The sequence below is a fragment of the Rutidosis leptorrhynchoides genome, chromosome 6, assembly GCF_046630445.1.
Source record: "Rutidosis leptorrhynchoides isolate AG116_Rl617_1_P2 chromosome 6, CSIRO_AGI_Rlap_v1, whole genome shotgun sequence".
Taxonomy (NCBI): Eukaryota; Viridiplantae; Streptophyta; class Magnoliopsida; order Asterales; family Asteraceae; genus Rutidosis; species Rutidosis leptorrhynchoides.
This window is the reverse complement of record NC_092338.1, coordinates 87,244,884-87,264,017: the sequence shown is the minus strand read 5'-3', so window position 1 is coordinate 87,264,017 and position 19,134 is coordinate 87,244,884. Positions and strand designations below refer to the sequence as shown.

Here is a 19,134-nt window from a genome sequence, read left to right as displayed (position 1 = left end):
ACAGTTGCATCAGAGTCCACATTTAGTGCAGGGGGCAGAGTCATCGAACCATTCCGATCTTGTTTGGCACCTGAAACAGTATAAATGTTGATTTGTGGAGGGGATTGGATAAGACAAAATTTTGGATTAAAGAAGAGAGTGAAGGTACTTTTTAATTTTTTTAATGTATATACCTAGTATGTCATTATTTCTTAACATAGTGATTTTGATTTTTGTAGGAGGATTTACCAATAGAGGTTATATTACCCGATGTTAAACAGTCGAATTGAAGGTATTTTTACTTGTATGATTATAACAATAACATTAATATTGAAGTATATTGTCTAATGTTAATTTGTTTTATATATTGCAGGAAAGCGGGTTCTTTTGAGTGTTTGTAATGGTTTTTTTGAACTTGTAATCCACAAATATATTACCTGATGGCATTTTGGTTTCATTAATGTGGCTTAGTAAATTTGGAATATTGACCACATGTGATCTTGTTTAGACATGGTTGATTTAAATTTAGCATGGTTGAATTATTTTGGCTTATTTATATGTTATGGACTCGTTTAGAATGGTTGAATTATTTTGGCTTATATGATAAAATTTAGTTTTATTTTCAAGTATTCAACTTGGAGGATATTAATATGACTTTTGTAGAGCTGTAAACGAGCCGATCTGAGCCCGAGCTTAGCAGTGTTCGAGCTCGGCTCGTTTAATTTTCAAAAAGCTCGAGCTCGAGCTCGGCTCGTGTCGAGCCTTAAATTTTAAGCTCGAGCTCGGCTGGAGATACAAATTAAAAGCTCGAGCTCGGCTCGTGAATAGCTCGTTTTGTCTTAAATACTTTAGCTCGAATTGAGCTCGACTCGTTAAGTAAAAATCGAGCTCGTTAAGGAAAAACTTGAGCTCGTTAGGGAAAAACTCAAGCTCGATTTTTGCAAGCCTGCATTTCAGTCACAAGTGATAATTTCATTTATTATCTACTTGAAGAGGTAAGACGTATAGTGGTTTCTCTGTTGTGTCAGCCGTAAGCTCAATAGTACTATCATCCTTCTGTACCTCCTCATCTTCATTACTTTTCGTTCGATCAATAGAATCACCAAAACATGAACCCTCTTTTTCATTAAACGATTCCTTTCCTTTACCCTTGATATGTAACAACCCCTTTAGTCGAGAAGTAACCTTATCCTCTATAGCCTTTATCCTAACTGCATGCTTTTTAGTTGAAGAAGAGGTTGTTAACATTAACATATCTTGGTTTTCTACCTTTCACTACTACAAAAAACTACTTTAGAAACCTGTTTTAACACTTTAGAAACCGGTTTTAAAACCGGTTTGTATTGGGTGGGGTTTATAAAGTTATCAAGAAACCGGTTTCTATTCGTAAGGTTTAGAAACCATTTTATAATAAGCTAACCGGTTTTAATAACTCTTTAAAAACCACTAGCACACTTTTATTAACCGGTTTCTAAAATTACATGTAATGCTGCATCTGTTATTTGGCATTTGCTGATATATTATTATTATTATAGTTTATATTTATATATTTAATATTTATATATATATATATATATATATATATATATTATATTATAGAATATTTAATTTATATTTATATATACACAATCACAGAAGCCTGAAATTAAACTATTTACACATTCTGCAAAATTTGTGAACAAAAACAAATCATCATCCATCATCCATATATATTATAAAAATGTAAACTGTTCCAGGGTCATTCTAGTACACAAAACAACTTCTTAGATGAACAAAAGTACTACATATTACAAGTCTTCACAAAATGAGAGAGCCAGAAACCAACAACATTGTTTATGTCTTTCACTTCCAACGATTTTGCCTCCCAAGGGATCTATTACATACATTAAAAATATTTAAGAATTGTTACGCAACAAAGGAAAAAGTGGTTTGCATTGTTCTTTACATATCGGCCTAAAAGATTTAATAAAGACTCTTACCACTTGCGGAAAGTTTTTTTGATGAGTTTTGATAAACTCTTGCATCCACCACATCACATAGTAGCCACACTCCCAATCTCCATCTTGTTGGTGGCACTAATTTTAGAAGAACATATATACACATTAATAAATAACACACATCAACTTATATGCAAATAGATTAAGGGTACCAGTATTAAGCCTAACAAATCATACCATACTAAAGTTGACCCAAAACTGAAAGAATCTGACCAAAAAATACACCTATAGTGTGTATGTACGTATACAACTAGATAATTTACCTCGGGGAAAATCCAACGAATATCTTTTAGTATCCTAAAATCAAAGTATTCAATAGCAGTGTGTTAGAATTTATAAACAAATTAACTTTTTATTCATATAAATAATTAAAACTTACAGTTGCAAAGGTTTTTCAAGTGAGTAGCTATTCTCATCGTTCATTTCCTGCAATTTTGATTTGAGCGAATCTAATATGTACACCGTGTTGTTGCGGGGACATATTATGAACAACGACCAATGATTGCTAATAAAAACTTAGCTATTTTAGTATACACAGTTAGATACATAAAATTGAAAAAAAAAAACGTAGCTTACGATACTTACTTTTCAATAAAGGGTGCAAGAAAAAATGTTGTATTCTTTTCGCAATAGTTGATTGCATTGTGAAGATAATCAGTGACCTTAAACATATCAGTATCACATTGAATGCCTGCAATATCATATGGGTTCAAGAACTCACATCTATATCCAGTCTTCTTTCGAAAATCCTTATGTAACGACCTATAAGAGTGTTATAAAATAAAATATAAAGATTTATTAGAAAAAACAGGACTATCCATTTATTGATGTATGAAACGATAAAAAATGTACTCACATAGTAACATACATTATAATAGATAAATCGAGCCACCCGTTTGTTAGCAGACACATAAGATCATCTGAAGTAACAGCAAAATGCTTACACACACTATGCCCAAAGACCTCCTCAACAGAAAGAGCAACACCCGACCTAGGATTTGGTCGTTTCATCCAGCGGTCAAATAAATCATAAATATACGGAGTTTTTTTCTTGTATATCATGTTTTGATGTTTTTCCAATTCCTATAAATCAAGTTGATGGTTTGAATTACTGAGTTTCAATAACAAAGCATATAGAGGAGGTAGGTAAAAGGATTTATAAGTTAAAGAATCCAAATTATATAATCAACTAAGTTTCTCTACGTAGCATAACAATTTAAATAAACACAATTATGCATCCAGTCATACACATATCAAAATAGAACATAAGTTATATATCTTGAAGTTTACCGGGTATGAATTAGACACACTCTTATAAGGCTTTGTTGATGACTTAGTAAACGTTCCCCCGTCTTCCAATGTTGAGGTTGATTTTACTTTTGCGAAGAAGGCCTATTACCAATTTTAAATAGTTGTACGTGAGTACATATCAGTGAAGTACTAGTAAAATAAATCGTTCATACTAACATACCTTAGAAAATCGTATTCTAGCTTTTGGCCACTCGATGAAAGTATTTCGCGCATCAATAAGCTTTTCCATACCTTCCAATGGAGATGGAACTTCTAAATCTTCATATTCTTTAATCACCTTGTCAACGTGTACCTTTATGTAACCCGGTGATAGTGGCTTCTCACGAAGTAGCTTACCATTCACACTCATAACTGGATATACTCTCGCAGTAGCGCAAACAATTTGCTTTGGAACATTGGGGCAAATCAAAAGACAATTGGTGGGCCCCTAAATACAATACATAACACATGATATATTTAGTGTGCATTTGTACCAATAACAGATGTGTAATATTTATTTATTAAATTAAATATAACACAAATAATTACCTCTAACGTATCTAACTGTTCCAGGTAAGTAGCTGAAGCATAATCAGTTTTTAATTTACTTGCTTTGAGAATACGTGATATTTCTTCTTGTGTAGGTGTGCACTTCGTAGGCGCCTACAATAACGTATGTAACATGTAGTATATTTTTTATAAATAAAAAACGTGTAATAAATATAAGTACATATATAACGAAAAATTACCACTTTTTTGGTCAATTGATCGAGGTGCGAATTGGAATCCTGATTACTTCTATTACGTCTCGAGCTAATTACTGCTATGTCATCTTCTATAGAAGCTGATCCTCCATCCCTTGACTTCAGTGCATCAACTTCCGCCGTTGACTTCAGTGCATCAACTTCCGCCGTTGACTTCAGTGTATCAACTTCCGCTCTCAATTGTGCATATTGACTCTTATAATCTGCAAGTTCTTCTTCTACTTGTTCATATCGACCCTTAACCTCTTCAAGTTCTTCATCTACCTCCTTTACGGTACGCCGTTTCTTCCTTTTCATCTTATCTCCCCCTGGTATGGCCTTCCTCATACCAACGGTGTATCCAACTCCCCTTGTGCGCCCACCATGCTCTTTTCCTACTATCAAGATTAGTAAATCTGATCCCGGTTCAAATTCGGGATTACTTTCAGACAACTTTATATGTAAATTAATGCATGGAGTATCATGGTATAAAAAATTGATTCGTAAAGAACAAAAAAAATGTCAGCTACAAAGTCAAGAATTAATTATATTTTCATAACACTTAAACATAATACCAACTATTTATAAAGGTTGTTATAATTTTCAAACACAATCTTACCAGCTTTTCGACCTTTTCCTGAACTTCAGGTGGTACTTTTCTGACCCTGTCTTCCAAAGAAGTGTGGCCCAATAAGTATTTTCGTGCGCGTGGGCATTTAATCTGGTGGATTATTGTCGACGTTTCTTTTGATTTTCCCTCTTTTGTCCATTTAGCTTCCTGACCACGATAACCCTTTGATCCCAATTTTGGTGGATTCTTCTTCATCTTTGCTTTTTCTCTAGCTTTTTCATATTGCAACTTCATAAACAAGTAGCAATCTAATTAGATACGATACCACATAACAGTACATCTTAACAACTTAGTATGAAACAGAAAAAAATACCCTCTTTGCTGCTGTATTATGTTTTTCTACAAACTGTATCCAATCTCTTTCTTCTAAAAACCTGTAAACGAAAAAGGTCTTTTTCCCTTGCGCATGAACTTATTCCGGAGTGTCGTTTTAAAACTTTTCCACCTTTCGCCGCATATCCTGAGTGTGGTAACTTTTGCTTTATCGTTTTGAATTCCCCAGTATCTCTGTTGATATAAAAGAAAAAAGTAATAAATGTTAATGCATATATTTATTAAGATAACATTAATGTAGATATAAAACTTGAATATCTGTTACTTTAATTTTCTTCCACAATTCTTCTTTTTGAGGTTTTGGAACCTTGCGCCAATCATCAATACATATATTAATTGCCCTCCTTGAGTAGCTTCCACACTTAAGCCCAAACTTAACTTGATTCGGTCCTATAGCTTGCCCTAATTTATTGAACTCAACTTCTCTTTTTCCTTTAAAATTTTTCAATGTGGTTGTTCCTCTCGTTCTTGTTCTTTTTTGTTGTGGTCGTTCTTCTTCGAATTCATCTTCACTAGATGTGATATGTCCTTCATAATCACTAGATTCATATTCAAGTTCAGAATCCTGAAACATAGTCGTCATTGTTATCAAATAGAAAAGCAATGGACAAACTATCACAAGTATTTATATTTTATGACAAACAAAGATTGCAACAATAAAGTAAACACAAACAGAATGCTTATTTAAACATACAATATGGCTGTAGTTGTAAGATGGCAGCAACACAATTAATTATAGCCTTTATCCTAACTGCATGCTTTTCAGTTGAAGCAGAGGTTGTTAACATTAACATATCTTGGTTTTCTACCTTTTCCAGTCAAGGTTAGCAAATCATTGCCTTGTCGATCGGTCAGTTCAAATAATATCTTGATTTCGAGATCTATGACTAGATTATCAGCAACTACGTCATCAATTATCTTTGCTTGACTCTGATAATCTCGGTTTGACTATTATAGAGATCGCCTAGCACTACAAGAAATTCTATTTTTAGAGACGACACATTTAGGGACGACATCAAGTCGTCCCTAAAAGGAAGGAAATCGACAAAAAATGGACCAGCTTTTGGTGAGACGTTTGACCATTTTTTTGGGGACGACTTTTAGGGACGACATGTCGTCCCTAAAGAAATTATCCTTTTTATTTATTTTATCTGGTCAGAAACTGGCTCCAAAAAACAAAAAAAATCCCTCCAAAACTTTGGGGATGACATGTAGTCCCTAAAAGTCGTCCCGATTAAAAAAACTAGTATTTAATTTGTTTTTGGTCCAGAAATATTTGGCTCCAAAAGTCTGAAAATTTCGAGCCAATTTATTGGGGACGACATGTCGTCCCTAAAAGATTTAGGGACGACTATTTGGTCGGATTTTGTCTTTAAGCACACAATTATCTCAAACATTACTCACATTTTTAACACACTAAAAATACACTAAAAATGAGTCCATTGAATGTTTGCTTCAAAGTTCATTACGGAGCTGAATTTAATCGAGAATTGATGAATTATCCACCCTCTGAATCACGAGATTACTACATTGATGTGCGTCAGTGTCGTTATTTTCAATCGTTGCTTGGAGTTCTCCATAATAGTATACCTTACTCTTTCAGACAAGTTTGGTATTTCAAAAAACCCAACGTTCCCGCCACGCTACTTGAAGAAGACCACGATTATTATGCTTTGATTGGAAAAGCTTTGGTACGTAATCAGCCAGTTACGCTTTATACCGAATATAGGGATGAGATTAGCTACGCCATTTCCGAAAGTGAAGATGATGTTAAACCCAAATCTACAGAAAGTGAAGATAGCTTCTAGTACCAACGAGAGCTGCCTTGTGCCTGCTAGTACCGACGATAGCCGGTAGGAAATAATGTACCGTTAAGGAAATAATGTAATCGTGTTAAGATTATGTTGTATCGTTTGTGTTATTGTCATTTTCTAGTTTTCAAGTATTAACTGTATCGTTTTATAAGCTATTGAATGAAATTGTCATTTTATTTTAATTTAATATAATTAACACCGGACAAACGACAAACATTCAATGGTACTGAATTTAAACACTACAAACGACAAACATTACATAAATGTCATACAATGGTACTGAATTAAACACACACTTCAACATGATTTATTAAATGACGATCTACCAAAGTTACTGAAGTTAAATCGCACTACTAACCTCGGCGACGAGGATGACTACGAGCATCCGACCTAGTGGACGAATTTTCGGAACCAGAGCCCGATGCTGCCGAAGTTTCAGCAATGAAGGAAATGTCAATAGGTACCGTACTTAAAAGACGTCGTCCTACAAGACCATTAGCCGCACCAATATTAGTAAATAAACGACTCAAAAAACGCTCCATATGGAAGAGGTCTTGTTTCATTGTGAAGCTCATTCATTCGGGAAGCGACTAAATGAGCAATATTAACTCTAATATTGTGAGTCATGCACTAGTGAATCAAAGCTTCAGTCATTGACAAACGACTGACATTTGGCAATCTTATACTTTTAGAAGACCTCATCTTCATCATCGGCATCAACGGGTCGAGCTAGAAGACCTCCACCGGAACCGGAAAATTCCGCATTACTAAAGCAAGCGATGATCGATACTTTTAACTTCTCTGGTATTCCTATCCCGCCCAAATGGCAATCTTATTTATCACAACCTAATGATGTTGAAGCTTCGAGTTCGGGTGACCGTGAAGTTCATGATGAGGGTAACGTTGACCCCGGTGAAGATGATGACGGTGAAGATGATGATGGTGAAGATGGTGACGGTGAAGATGATGACGGTGAAGATGGTGAAGAAGAAAATGACGGGTAAGTATGTACTTGGACTTGTTTGCTACTCGGATAATATTTAATGTTATGTTTGTAAACTCGGATTTGTTATTTCGGAATTGTTAACTTTTGGATTTGTAAACTCGGATTTGTTATGGTTGTAAGCTATGGTTATGGTTGTGTTTATGTTATGGTTGTTTATTTTGTTGCGCGTATAGCAGGTTTAGATTATATTGAATTGGCCCGTATAGCAGGTACGTACAGCAGAATTAAATCTGCAAAAAATACTTACAGTACTTTTAGGGACGACATGTCGTCCCTAAAGGTCGTCCCCGTTATTTTTTCGCATTTTGTTTTATTTTAAAAATTTATTTCATTATTTTAATGTTTTTTCTTTTGCGACGACATGTCGTCCCTAAAGGTCGTCCCCGTTAATTTTTCGCATTTTGTTTCATTTTAAATATTTATTTCATTATTTTAATATTTTTTCTTTAGAGACGACATGTCGTCCCTAAAGGTCGCCTGGAATTGATCCATCCGTCTGACAACAGAAAGTCAAAGTGGGGCCCTCTGTCGTCTCGAAAGAAATTGCTGTCGTCGCAGAAGAGTTTTAGCAACGGAGCATCCGGGACGACTATCCGGGACGACAAGTCGTCCCCATAAGTCTTTTGGGACGACATGTCGTCTCTAATTCGTCGGTCATGTCGTCCCTAAAGGTGTAGTCTCTAGTAGTGTAGTTTCTTCACCTCATTCTTCAATGAGTATTGCTCACCCATCACCTTTATCAACATAGTGCTTAAAGCACTCACAGTCTCAGCCGATGCTCCATGCATGCTGACTTGAACCACTGGGAATAATAATTAATTGAGCATGATCAAGGACTTTTAGAACCTCTCCGCGCGTCAGCACATATTATTACGCAACCATATGTTTCGATTTTACAAGAATGAGATATAAGAGCACATATTTAGCTAAAAAAGGTTTTCAACTTCAATTAGTCAAACGGATTCGCATCAACAATTAACACACTAAATTCCAAGCCCTTTTCAACAACCTGATTGGGAACCAACCGACATGTCATATGCTAAATAGTTTGACCACTACCGAAAGGAACATACGTGCCTCAACGAGTGGGCCAACTCACATAAATTGGGTGTCCAAAAGCTCACGATCCGTTCATAGATTTCAGGGCCTCCGTAGCAGAAGTTGGCATCGATCTGAAAATCACAGTAGCCTACCTAGGATTTTCCCAAGTCTTAATATTCTGAGTTGACCCGATCAACCTAAGAACTTAGTTCAACATAGCACGAGTAGTCTCCGTAAGTTTCTCTACGTAGCATAACAATTTAAATAAACACAATTATGCATCCAGTCATACACATATCAAAATAGAACATAAGTTATATATCTTGAAGTTTACCGGGTATGAATTAGACACACTCTTATAAGGCTTTGTTGATGACTTAGTAAACGTTCCCCCGTCTTCCAATGTTGAGGTTGATTTTACTTTTGCGAAGAAGGCCTATTACCAATTTTAAATAGTTGTACGTGAGTACATATCAGTGAAGTACTAGTAAAATAAATCGTTCATACTAACATACCTTAGAAAATCGTATTCTAGCTTTTGGCCACTCGATGAAAGTATTTCGCGCATCAATAAGCTTTTCCATACCTTCCAATGGAGATGGAACTTCTAAATCTTCATATTCTTTAATCACCTTGTCAACGTGTACCTTTATGTAACCCGGTGATAGTGGCTTCTCACGAAGTAGCTTACCATTCACACTCATAACTGGATATACTCTCGCAGTAGCGCAAACAATTTGCTTTGGAACATTGGGGCAAATCAAAAGACAATTGGTGGGCTCCTAAATACAATACATAACACATGATATATTTAGTGTGCATTTGTACCAATAACAGATGTGTAATATTTATTTATTAAATTAAATATAACACAAATAATTACCTCTAACGTATCTAACTGTTCCAGGTAAGTAGCTGAAGCATAATCAGTTTTTAATTTACTTGCTTTGAGAATACGTGATATTTCTTCTTGTGTAGGTGTGCACTTCGTAGGCGCCTACAATAACGTATGTAACATGTAGTATATTTTTTATAAATAAAAAACGTGTAATAAATATAAGTACATATATAACGAAAAATTACCACTTTTTTGGTCAATTGATCGAGGTGCGAATTGGAATCCTGATTACTTCTATTACGTCTCGAGCTAATTACTGCTATGTCATCTTCTATAGAAGCTGATCCTCCATCCCTTGACTTCAGTGCATCAACTTCCGCCGTTGACTTCAGTGCATCAACTTCCGCCGTTGACTTCCGTGTATCAACTTCCGCTCTCAATTGTGCATATTGACTCTTATAATCTGCAAGTTCTTCTTCTACTTGTTCATATCGACCCTTAACCTCTTCAAGTTCTTCATCTACCTCCTTTACGGTACGCCGTTTCTTCCTTTTCATCTTATCTCCCCCTGGTATGGCCTTCCTCATACCAACGGTGTATCCAACTCCCCTTGTGCGCCCACCATGCTCTTTTCCTACTATCAAGATTAGTAAATCTGATCCCGGTTCAAATTCGGGATTACTTTCAGACAACTTTATATGTAAATTAATGCATGGAGTATCATGGTATAAAAAATTGATTCGTAAAGAACAAAAAAAATGTCAGCTACAAAGTCAAGAATTAATTATATTTTCATAACACTTAAACATAATACCAACTATTTATAAAGGTTGTTATAATTTTCAAACACAATCTTACCAGCTTTTCGACCTTTTCCTGAACTTCAGGTGGTACTTTTCTGACCCTGTCTTCCAAAGAAGTGTGGCCCAATAAGTATTTTCGTGCGCGTGGGCATTTAATCTGGTGGATTATTGTCGACGTTTCTTTTGATTTTCCCTCTTTTGTCCATTTAGCTTCCTGACCACGATAACCCTTTGATCCCAATTTTGGTGGATTCTTCTTCATCTTTGCTTTTTCTCTAGCTTTTTCATATTGCAACTTCATAAACAAGTAGCAATCTAATTAGATACGATACCACATAACAGTACATCTTAACAACTTAGTATGAAACAGAAAAAAATACCCTCTTTGCTGCTGTATTATGTTTTTCTACAAACTGTATCCAATCTCTTTCTTCTAAAAACCTGTAAACGAAAAAGGTCTTTTTCCCTTGCGCATGAACTTATTCCGGAGTGTCGTTTTAAAACTTTTCCACCTTTCGCCGCATATCCTGAGTGTGGTAACTTTTGCTTTATCGTTTTGAATTCCCCAGTATCTCTGTTGATATAAAAGAAAAAAGTAATAAATGTTAATGCATATATTTATTAAGATAACATTAATGTAGATATAAAACTTGAATATCTGTTACTTTAATTTTCTTCCACAATTCTTCTTTTTGAGGTTTTGGAACCTTGCGCCAATCATCAATACATATATTAATTGCCCTCCTTGAGTAGCTTCCACACTTAAGCCCAAACTTAACTTGATTCGGTCCTATAGCTTGCCCTAATTTATTGAACTCAACTTCTCTTTTTCCTTTAAAATTTTTCAATGTGGTTGTTCCTCTCGTTCTTGTTCTTTTTTGTTGTGGTCGTTCTTCTTCGAATTCATCTTCACTAGATGTGATATGTCCTTCATAATCACTAGATTCATATTCAAGTTCAGAATCCTGAAACATAGTCGTCATTGTTATCAAATAGAAAAGCAATGGACAAACTATCACAAGTATTTATATTTTATGACAAACAAAGATTGCAACAATAAAGTAAACACAAACAGAATGCTTATTTAAACATACAATATGGCTGTAGTTGTAAGATGGCAGCAACACAATTAATTATAGCCTTTATCCTAACTGCATGCTTTTCAGTTGAAGCAGAGGTTGTTAACATTAACATATCTTGGTTTTCTACCTTTTCCAGTCAAGGTTAGCAAATCATTGCCTTGTCGATCGGTCAGTTCAAATAATATCTTGATTTCGAGATCTATGACTAGATTATCAGCAACTACGTCATCAATTATCTTTGCTTGACTCTGATAATCTCGGTTTGACTATTATAGAGATCGCCTAGCACTACAAGAAATTCTATTTTTAGAGACGACACATTTAGGGACGACATCAAGTCGTCCCTAAAAGGAAGGAAATCGACAAAAAATGGACCAGCTTTTGGTGAGACGTTTGACCATTTTTTTGGGGACGACTTTTAGGGACGACATGTCGTCCCTAAAGAAATTATCCTTTTTATTTATTTTATCTGGTCAGAAACTGGCTCCAAAAAACAAAAAAAATCCCTCCAAAACTTTGGGGATGACATGTAGTCCCTAAAAGTCGTCCCGATTAAAAAAACTAGTATTTAATTTGTTTTTGGTCCAGAAATATTTGGCTCCAAAAGTCTGAAAATTTCGAGCCAATTTATTGGGGACGACATGTCGTCCCTAAAAGATTTAGGGACGACTATTTGGTCGGATTTTCTCTTTAAGCACACAATTATCTCAAACATTACTCACATTTTTAACACACTAAAAATACACTAAAAATGAGTCCATTGAATGTTTGCTTCAAAGTTCATTACGGAGCTGAATTTAATCGAGAATTGATGAATTATCCACCCTCTGAATCACGAGATTACTACATTGATGTGCGTCAGTGTCGTTATTTTCAATCGTTGCTTGGAGTTCTCCATAATAGTATACCTTACTCTTTCAGACAAGTTTGGTATTTCAAAAAACCCAACGTTCCCGCCACGCTACTTGAAGAAGACCACGATTATTATGCTTTGATTGGAAAAGCTTTGGTACGTAATCAGCCAGTTACGCTTTATACCGAATATAGGGATGAGATTAGCTACGCCATTTCCGAAAGTGAAGATGATGTTAAACCCAAATCTACAGAAAGTGAAGATAGCTTCTAGTACCAACGAGAGCTGCCTTGTGCCTGCTAGTACCGACGATAGCCGGTAGGAAATAATGTACCGTTAAGGAAATAATGTAATCGTGTTAAGATTATGTTGTATCGTTTGTGTTATTGTCATTTTCTAGTTTTCAAGTATTAACTGTATCGTTTTATAAGCTATTGAATGAAATTGTCATTTTATTTTAATTTAATATAATTAACACCGGACAAACGACAAACATTCAATGGTACTGAATTTAAACACTACAAACGACAAACATTACATAAATGTCATACAATGGTACTGAATTAAACACACACTTCAACATGATTTATTAAATGACGATCTACCAAAGTTACTGAAGTTAAATCGCACTACTAACCTCGGCGACGAGGATGACTACGAGCATCCGACCTAGTGGACGAATTTTCGGAACCAGAGCCCGATGCTGCCGAAGTTTCAGCAATGAAGGAAATGTCAATAGGTACCGTACTTAAAAGACGTCGTCCTACAAGACCATTAGCCGCACCAATATTAGTAAATAAACGACTCAAAAAACGCTCCATATGGAAGAGGTCTTGTTTCATTGTGAAGCTCATTCATTCGGGAAGCGACTAAATGAGCAATATTAACTCTAATATTGTGAGTCATGCACTAGTGAATCAAAGCTTCAGTCATTGACAAACGACTGACATTTGGCAATCTTATACTTTTAGAAGACCTCATCTTCATCATCGGCATCAACGGGTCGAGCTAGAAGACCTCCACCGGAACCGGAAAATTCCGCATTACTAAAGCAAGCGATGATCGATACTTTTAACTTCTCTGGTATTCCTATCCCGCCCAAATGGCAATCTTATTTATCACAACCTAATGATGTTGAAGCTTCGAGTTCGGGTGACCGTGAAGTTCATGATGAGGGTAACGTTGACCCCGGTGAAGATGATGACGGTGAAGATGATGATGGTGAAGATGGTGACGGTGAAGATGATGACGGTGAAGATGGTGAAGAAGAAAATGACGGGTAAGTATGTACTTGGACTTGTTTGCTACTCGGATAATATTTAATGTTATGTTTGTAAACTCGGATTTGTTATTTCGGAATTGTTAACTTTTGGATTTGTAAACTCGGATTTGTTATGGTTGTAAGCTATGGTTATGGTTGTGTTTATGTTATGGTTGTTTATTTTGTTGCGCGTATAGCAGGTTTAGATTATATTGAATTGGCCCGTATAGCAGGTACGTACAGCAGAATTAAATCTGCAAAAAATACTTACAGTACTTTTAGGGACGACATGTCGTCCCTAAAGGTCGTCCCCGTTATTTTTTCGCATTTTGTTTTATTTTAAAAATTTATTTCATTATTTTAATGTTTTTTCTTTTGCGACGACATGTCGTCCCTAAAGGTCGTCCCCGTTAATTTTTCGCATTTTGTTTCATTTTAAATATTTATTTCATTATTTTAATATTTTTTCTTTAGAGACGACATGTCGTCCCTAAAGGTCGCCTGGAATTGATCCATCCGTCTGACAACAGAAAGTCAAAGTGGGGCCCTCTGTCGTCTCGAAAGAAATTGCTGTCGTCGCAGAAGAGTTTTAGCAACGGAGCATCCGGGACGACTATCCGGGACGACAAGTCGTCCCCATAAGTCTTTTGGGACGACATGTCGTCTCTAATTCGTCGGTCATGTCGTCCCTAAAGGTGTAGTCTCTAGTAGTGTAGTTTCTTCACCTCATTCTTCAATGAGTATTGCTCACCCATCACCTTTATCAACATAGTGCTTAAAGCACTCACAGTCTCAGCCGATGCTCCATGCATGCTGACTTGAACCACTGGGAATAATAATTAATTGAGCATGATCAAGGACTTTTAGAACCTCTCCGCGCGTCAGCACATATTATTACGCAACCATATGTTTCGATTTTACAAGAATGAGATATAAGAGCACATATTTAGCTAAAAAAGGTTTTCAACTTCAATTAGTCAAACGGATTCGCATCAACAATTAACACACTAAATTCCAAGCCCTTTTCAACAACCTGATTGGGAACCAACCGACATGTCATATGCTAAATAGTTTGACCACTACCGAAAGGAACATACGTGCCTCAACGAGTGGGCCAACTCACATAAATTGGGTGTCCAAAAGCTCACGATCCGTTCATAGATTTCAGGGCCTCCGTAGCAGAAGTTGGCATCGATCTGAAAATCACAGTAGCCTACCTAGGATTTTCCCAAGTCTTAATATTCTGAATTGACCCGATCAACCTAAGAACTTAGTTCAACATAGCACGAGTAGTCTCCTTCTCTAACTGACCAATGAAACGGAATTAACGTTTTTAATGAAGGAATTCCATGTTGAGAGATGGACGAAGCACCACCACCGAACTAGTGGTCACCATCACGCCTATATGTGTTGGCCGCCGAGAAAAACTTGAGTGCACCATGACTTTATTGTATGAGGTCAGTAAACAACCCTTGATTAGGGTTGTTTGGAGGAGTGAGGGATGGCCGTCATGGCGACACGGACGGCGAAGATAGGTTTGTGTTGTGGTGGTTTATGGAGGAAATTGGAAGGGTTAAATTTAAAATAATTGAGAGGAGAGATTGATCCATGAAAAAGGTTACTCATGTAAAGATTTGCGTTTTTCCAGTCTATGGACATAAATTATTGGACGGTACACATTTTTAAATTGAATAAACCGTATGCATAATATGTACGTAGTTGTAGTATGATTTCTTAAACATGAATTGTCATTATTATTATCATGTTGATATACACGCAATCAAACAATCAACCTGTATTATTATCATTTGATTTGTAGTATCAAGAAGTTATATTATTATTATTATTATTATTTTTTTTGCTGTTAAAAAAAAAAAAAAAAAAAAAGTTATATTATTTTCAAGTTTAGAATGAACCATTCACCTAATACAAAATTTAAAAATATCGTGAGGTGTGTTAATTTTTGAGGAACATCAAGAGTCGTGCTTAGGACATGTGATGCGAGGAATAGGCTGCAACTGAAAACATGACTCTTGGTTACCTGAAATTTGTGAAAATTTGTGTTTCAGTATAAAACTTTCATCGCCATATTATACGGAGTGCTTATAAGTACTTACGAGTATAACAATAAGAACTTTCAGTTATCAATCTTTTTCCGAGTAGTGTATTATAGCATAATATCAGGGAATGAATTTTTATTGGTAGAATTTTTAAAAATCTTTTAGTGCAACAACAAAAACATCACCCAATCTCGGTGAGGCGGATACGAGTAAGGTAGGATGTAGAGTATAGACAATTATATCATTATCCGAATGTAAAGAAATCGATTCTAGAAAGAAAAAAAAAACATGCATGAAGTATATCTATTTATGCTCTAACATTCGTAACTTCATAAGACCACTCTCCATGGCCCCTTAAAACTCATTGTCAAGCTGACATGACATTCACCAAAGCTATAATGTCATAAAGTTGGCGTGATTGAGCTCCAAAAGGCTGACGTGATTGAAGGCCTCACGGAGCAGGTATAACCAGCGTGAAGATGATTAGGACTAATCAGATGCAAGCAGTAACGGAGCATGTAATTAACGTGAAGATACTTAGGACCAATCAAATGCAAGCAAGATAATTTGGACAAATCAGATATACACACTACTCTCCCATCACACTTAGTCACCCTTCCCACAATTATTTTTCTTTTATCATCACACACACTATAAGGCGCGTGGATCTTCGTCGTTTGCACAATCTTAAAACGACAACACAAAGAGAATTTTTAAAAACACCCCCTCATTCAGGGTTTTATTTGTAAATTAATTAGGTGTATGAAAGGTAAAATTACTAATTTACTAAAAAACCATAACACTACCCGAATTTTAAATGCTCTGTATCTCCCTTTTCGACTCGAGTTAAATTTTTTCGCAAACACCATTAAACTCGAAATATTTGTATGAACAAAGTGAAACTAGCTACGTTTTAAAAAAAAAAAACGCTAAACACACCGACATCTAAAACAGGGCTTAAACCATGAGCCGTTTTCATTTTTCTAAATACATAACGCTACGTTAAATATGAATACGCAAACCGAAAAACCTCGCCGCATCGCGCGGGCCGATCGGGGTCTCGTATGTTATAGGAAATTATTTATGATAGCTTATAATTCTACTAAATCCACGTATCAAAATTGTGTATAAAAGAGATGTCTACTTTATTGTCTTACCAAATATTCCAATGGTTGGTTCACATGTTTTCCTTTTGGTTATTTTGTATGCCATAAGATTTTTTTAATTGGGAGTTTGGAAAAAGAGTTCGCATTTTTTTTTGCAACAAAAGAGAATTAATTTTCATACTCGTTGTTTAAAATTCTTCTTTAGCAACAAAGGTATACTTAAAAGTATTTTTTTTTCTTTTCGAACAACAACTTGGGATCAACCGGGAGAAATTAACCACCCACTCGATTATCTACCGCAGTTGCATAACTTGTTACCAACTGATACCCTGAAAGAAACCTGAACCAATCCGAAAGCATGACCGATAGATACCCTTCACCGCTACCTCGCATCAGAATGTGCGAAAAAACGATTTTAAATTGAACTCAAGATGAAAGAAATGTTGTTGTGTACAATGATTATACATCATTTTCCCAAAAAAAATGTCACATCTTTGGGACCATAACTTTATTTATGTGGATGAGAAAAAAACTAAAGGACAACAAAAAGGTGGCAATAAATTCATTAAATTGCAACACGAATATATATATATATATTTTTTTTTTAAAAGCCAACAAAAATTTTACATGGTACAGAGCAGGTTATCTAAACCTGGACTAACACGAGCGAATCTATACATGTATGCCTAAAACTAACCGTAAAGCTCGAAAAAATATGAAAAGAAAACTTGATACAGGAGGAGGTGTAGGAGAAAAGCCTTCATCTTCAATAACTATATGGAGGGACAACTTGAGCGAGACAAGCTGGGTGGGATAGATGACACAGTGTTGGAACCCAACGACAAAGTGGTCTATCCTTACCCACTTAGCCCCTAGCCCATAGAGATAACGAAGATTCATGCGAAAAAACCTACACTTAACCGATTCCGGCTTTCGTATTGGGGTTAACATCGAAAGATAAGGGATTGGAGATCCATTGAAGCCATTCCAAGTTGCCTTTTTTCCAACGAGAGTTAATCCATTCAAAGGTTTTTGATTGGATGTCTGAGACGATCTTAGGGCAACTTTGTTTAGCGTTTCCAAACACAAAATCATTACGGTTTTTCCAAATGAAATAGCTCGTGGTCCACACCACTGCTTGCCATATTGCCAATCCAGTGTGCGAATTAAAGGACGGGTTTGAGCATTTTGATAATTCCTTGAGATTTGCAATGTGTAGACTGTTTAGTTTCCACCATTTGAGGATTCTATTCCATATTTCGATGGAATGTTTACATGCCAAAAGAGCGTGTTGGAGAGTTTCTTGATCGTCATCACAAACCGGGCACCTCGTTAAGTCGAGATCTATGCCTCTTTTGTCTAGTTCGGTTCGGACAGGGAGTTTATTTTGTTTAGCTCGCCATATAAAAATCCCAATTTTTTGGGGTATCAAGGAGTTGGTAATTGTAGGGTCGGTGATCGGGGAGGAGGAAGCAGCAAGTTCTGTTAGATGAGACACGAAGGCGCAAGTAGAGTAGGTTCCGAATTTCCAAATCCATCTATCTGAATCTGATGTGGGGGCAGCAAGGTTATTTAACAGTGAGGTTGCATTCAAGAGTTCGGTTTCAGCTCTCCATTTAGGTTGTGAGGTCCATGCCCAATTTATGGTAACTGTGTTGTCGACCCATATTATACGGTCACTTACCATGATATCTTTTTTTGATTCAAGATTAAAAAGTCTTGGAAATGCATCTTTTAGTGAAGTTGATCCGCACCAAGTGTCAAACCAAAAGCTTGTTTCCAAACCGTTACCTACGACTTTAACAAACTCGTTAGAAATATCATGAAAGGACCCGTCCTAATCCACCTGGACAAAGTCTTCAACATTTGGTTCCATTGCGATGATCGACACCAAGTAATGTCTTTAGTATGAACTAATGCTGCACAGCGGAAGACTTAATGCGTACCTGAGAATAAACATGCTTTAAAACGTCAACATAAAGTTGGTGAGATATAGGTTTGATGCTAGCAGCGTTATAATTATGGACCACAAGATTTCATATATTTAAACATGATACACTCGCAAGTGTATGTAAAAGTAGTTGAGCACTTGGTAACCATACTTAACATTTAAATCATCGCAGCATATTCTTAAATAATCGCTACACCGTACCAAGTGTAGTATACAGAAACGAAGTACTGTGCAACCGTTGAAAACTGGTCGTCCAGCCCGGTTGGGGTTGTCAGGCCCGATAGATCTATCAACAGGATTCGCGTTTACATTCCTCATGTAAATATTAGCTACCAAATATAAAGAA

General features: G+C 36.0%; 1 protein-coding gene across 1 annotated transcript; it reads right to left on the bottom strand.

Annotated features, from left to right (window-relative positions):
* Positions 1-17,753: 17,753 nt before the first annotated feature.
* Positions 17,754-18,524, bottom strand: LOC139853845 (uncharacterized). Its single transcript, XM_071843188.1, has one exon. The coding sequence runs from the start codon at positions 18,522-18,524 to the stop codon at positions 17,754-17,756; it is 771 nt and encodes a 256-aa protein (XP_071699289.1).
* Between the last annotated feature and the right edge of the window lie 610 nt (positions 18,525-19,134).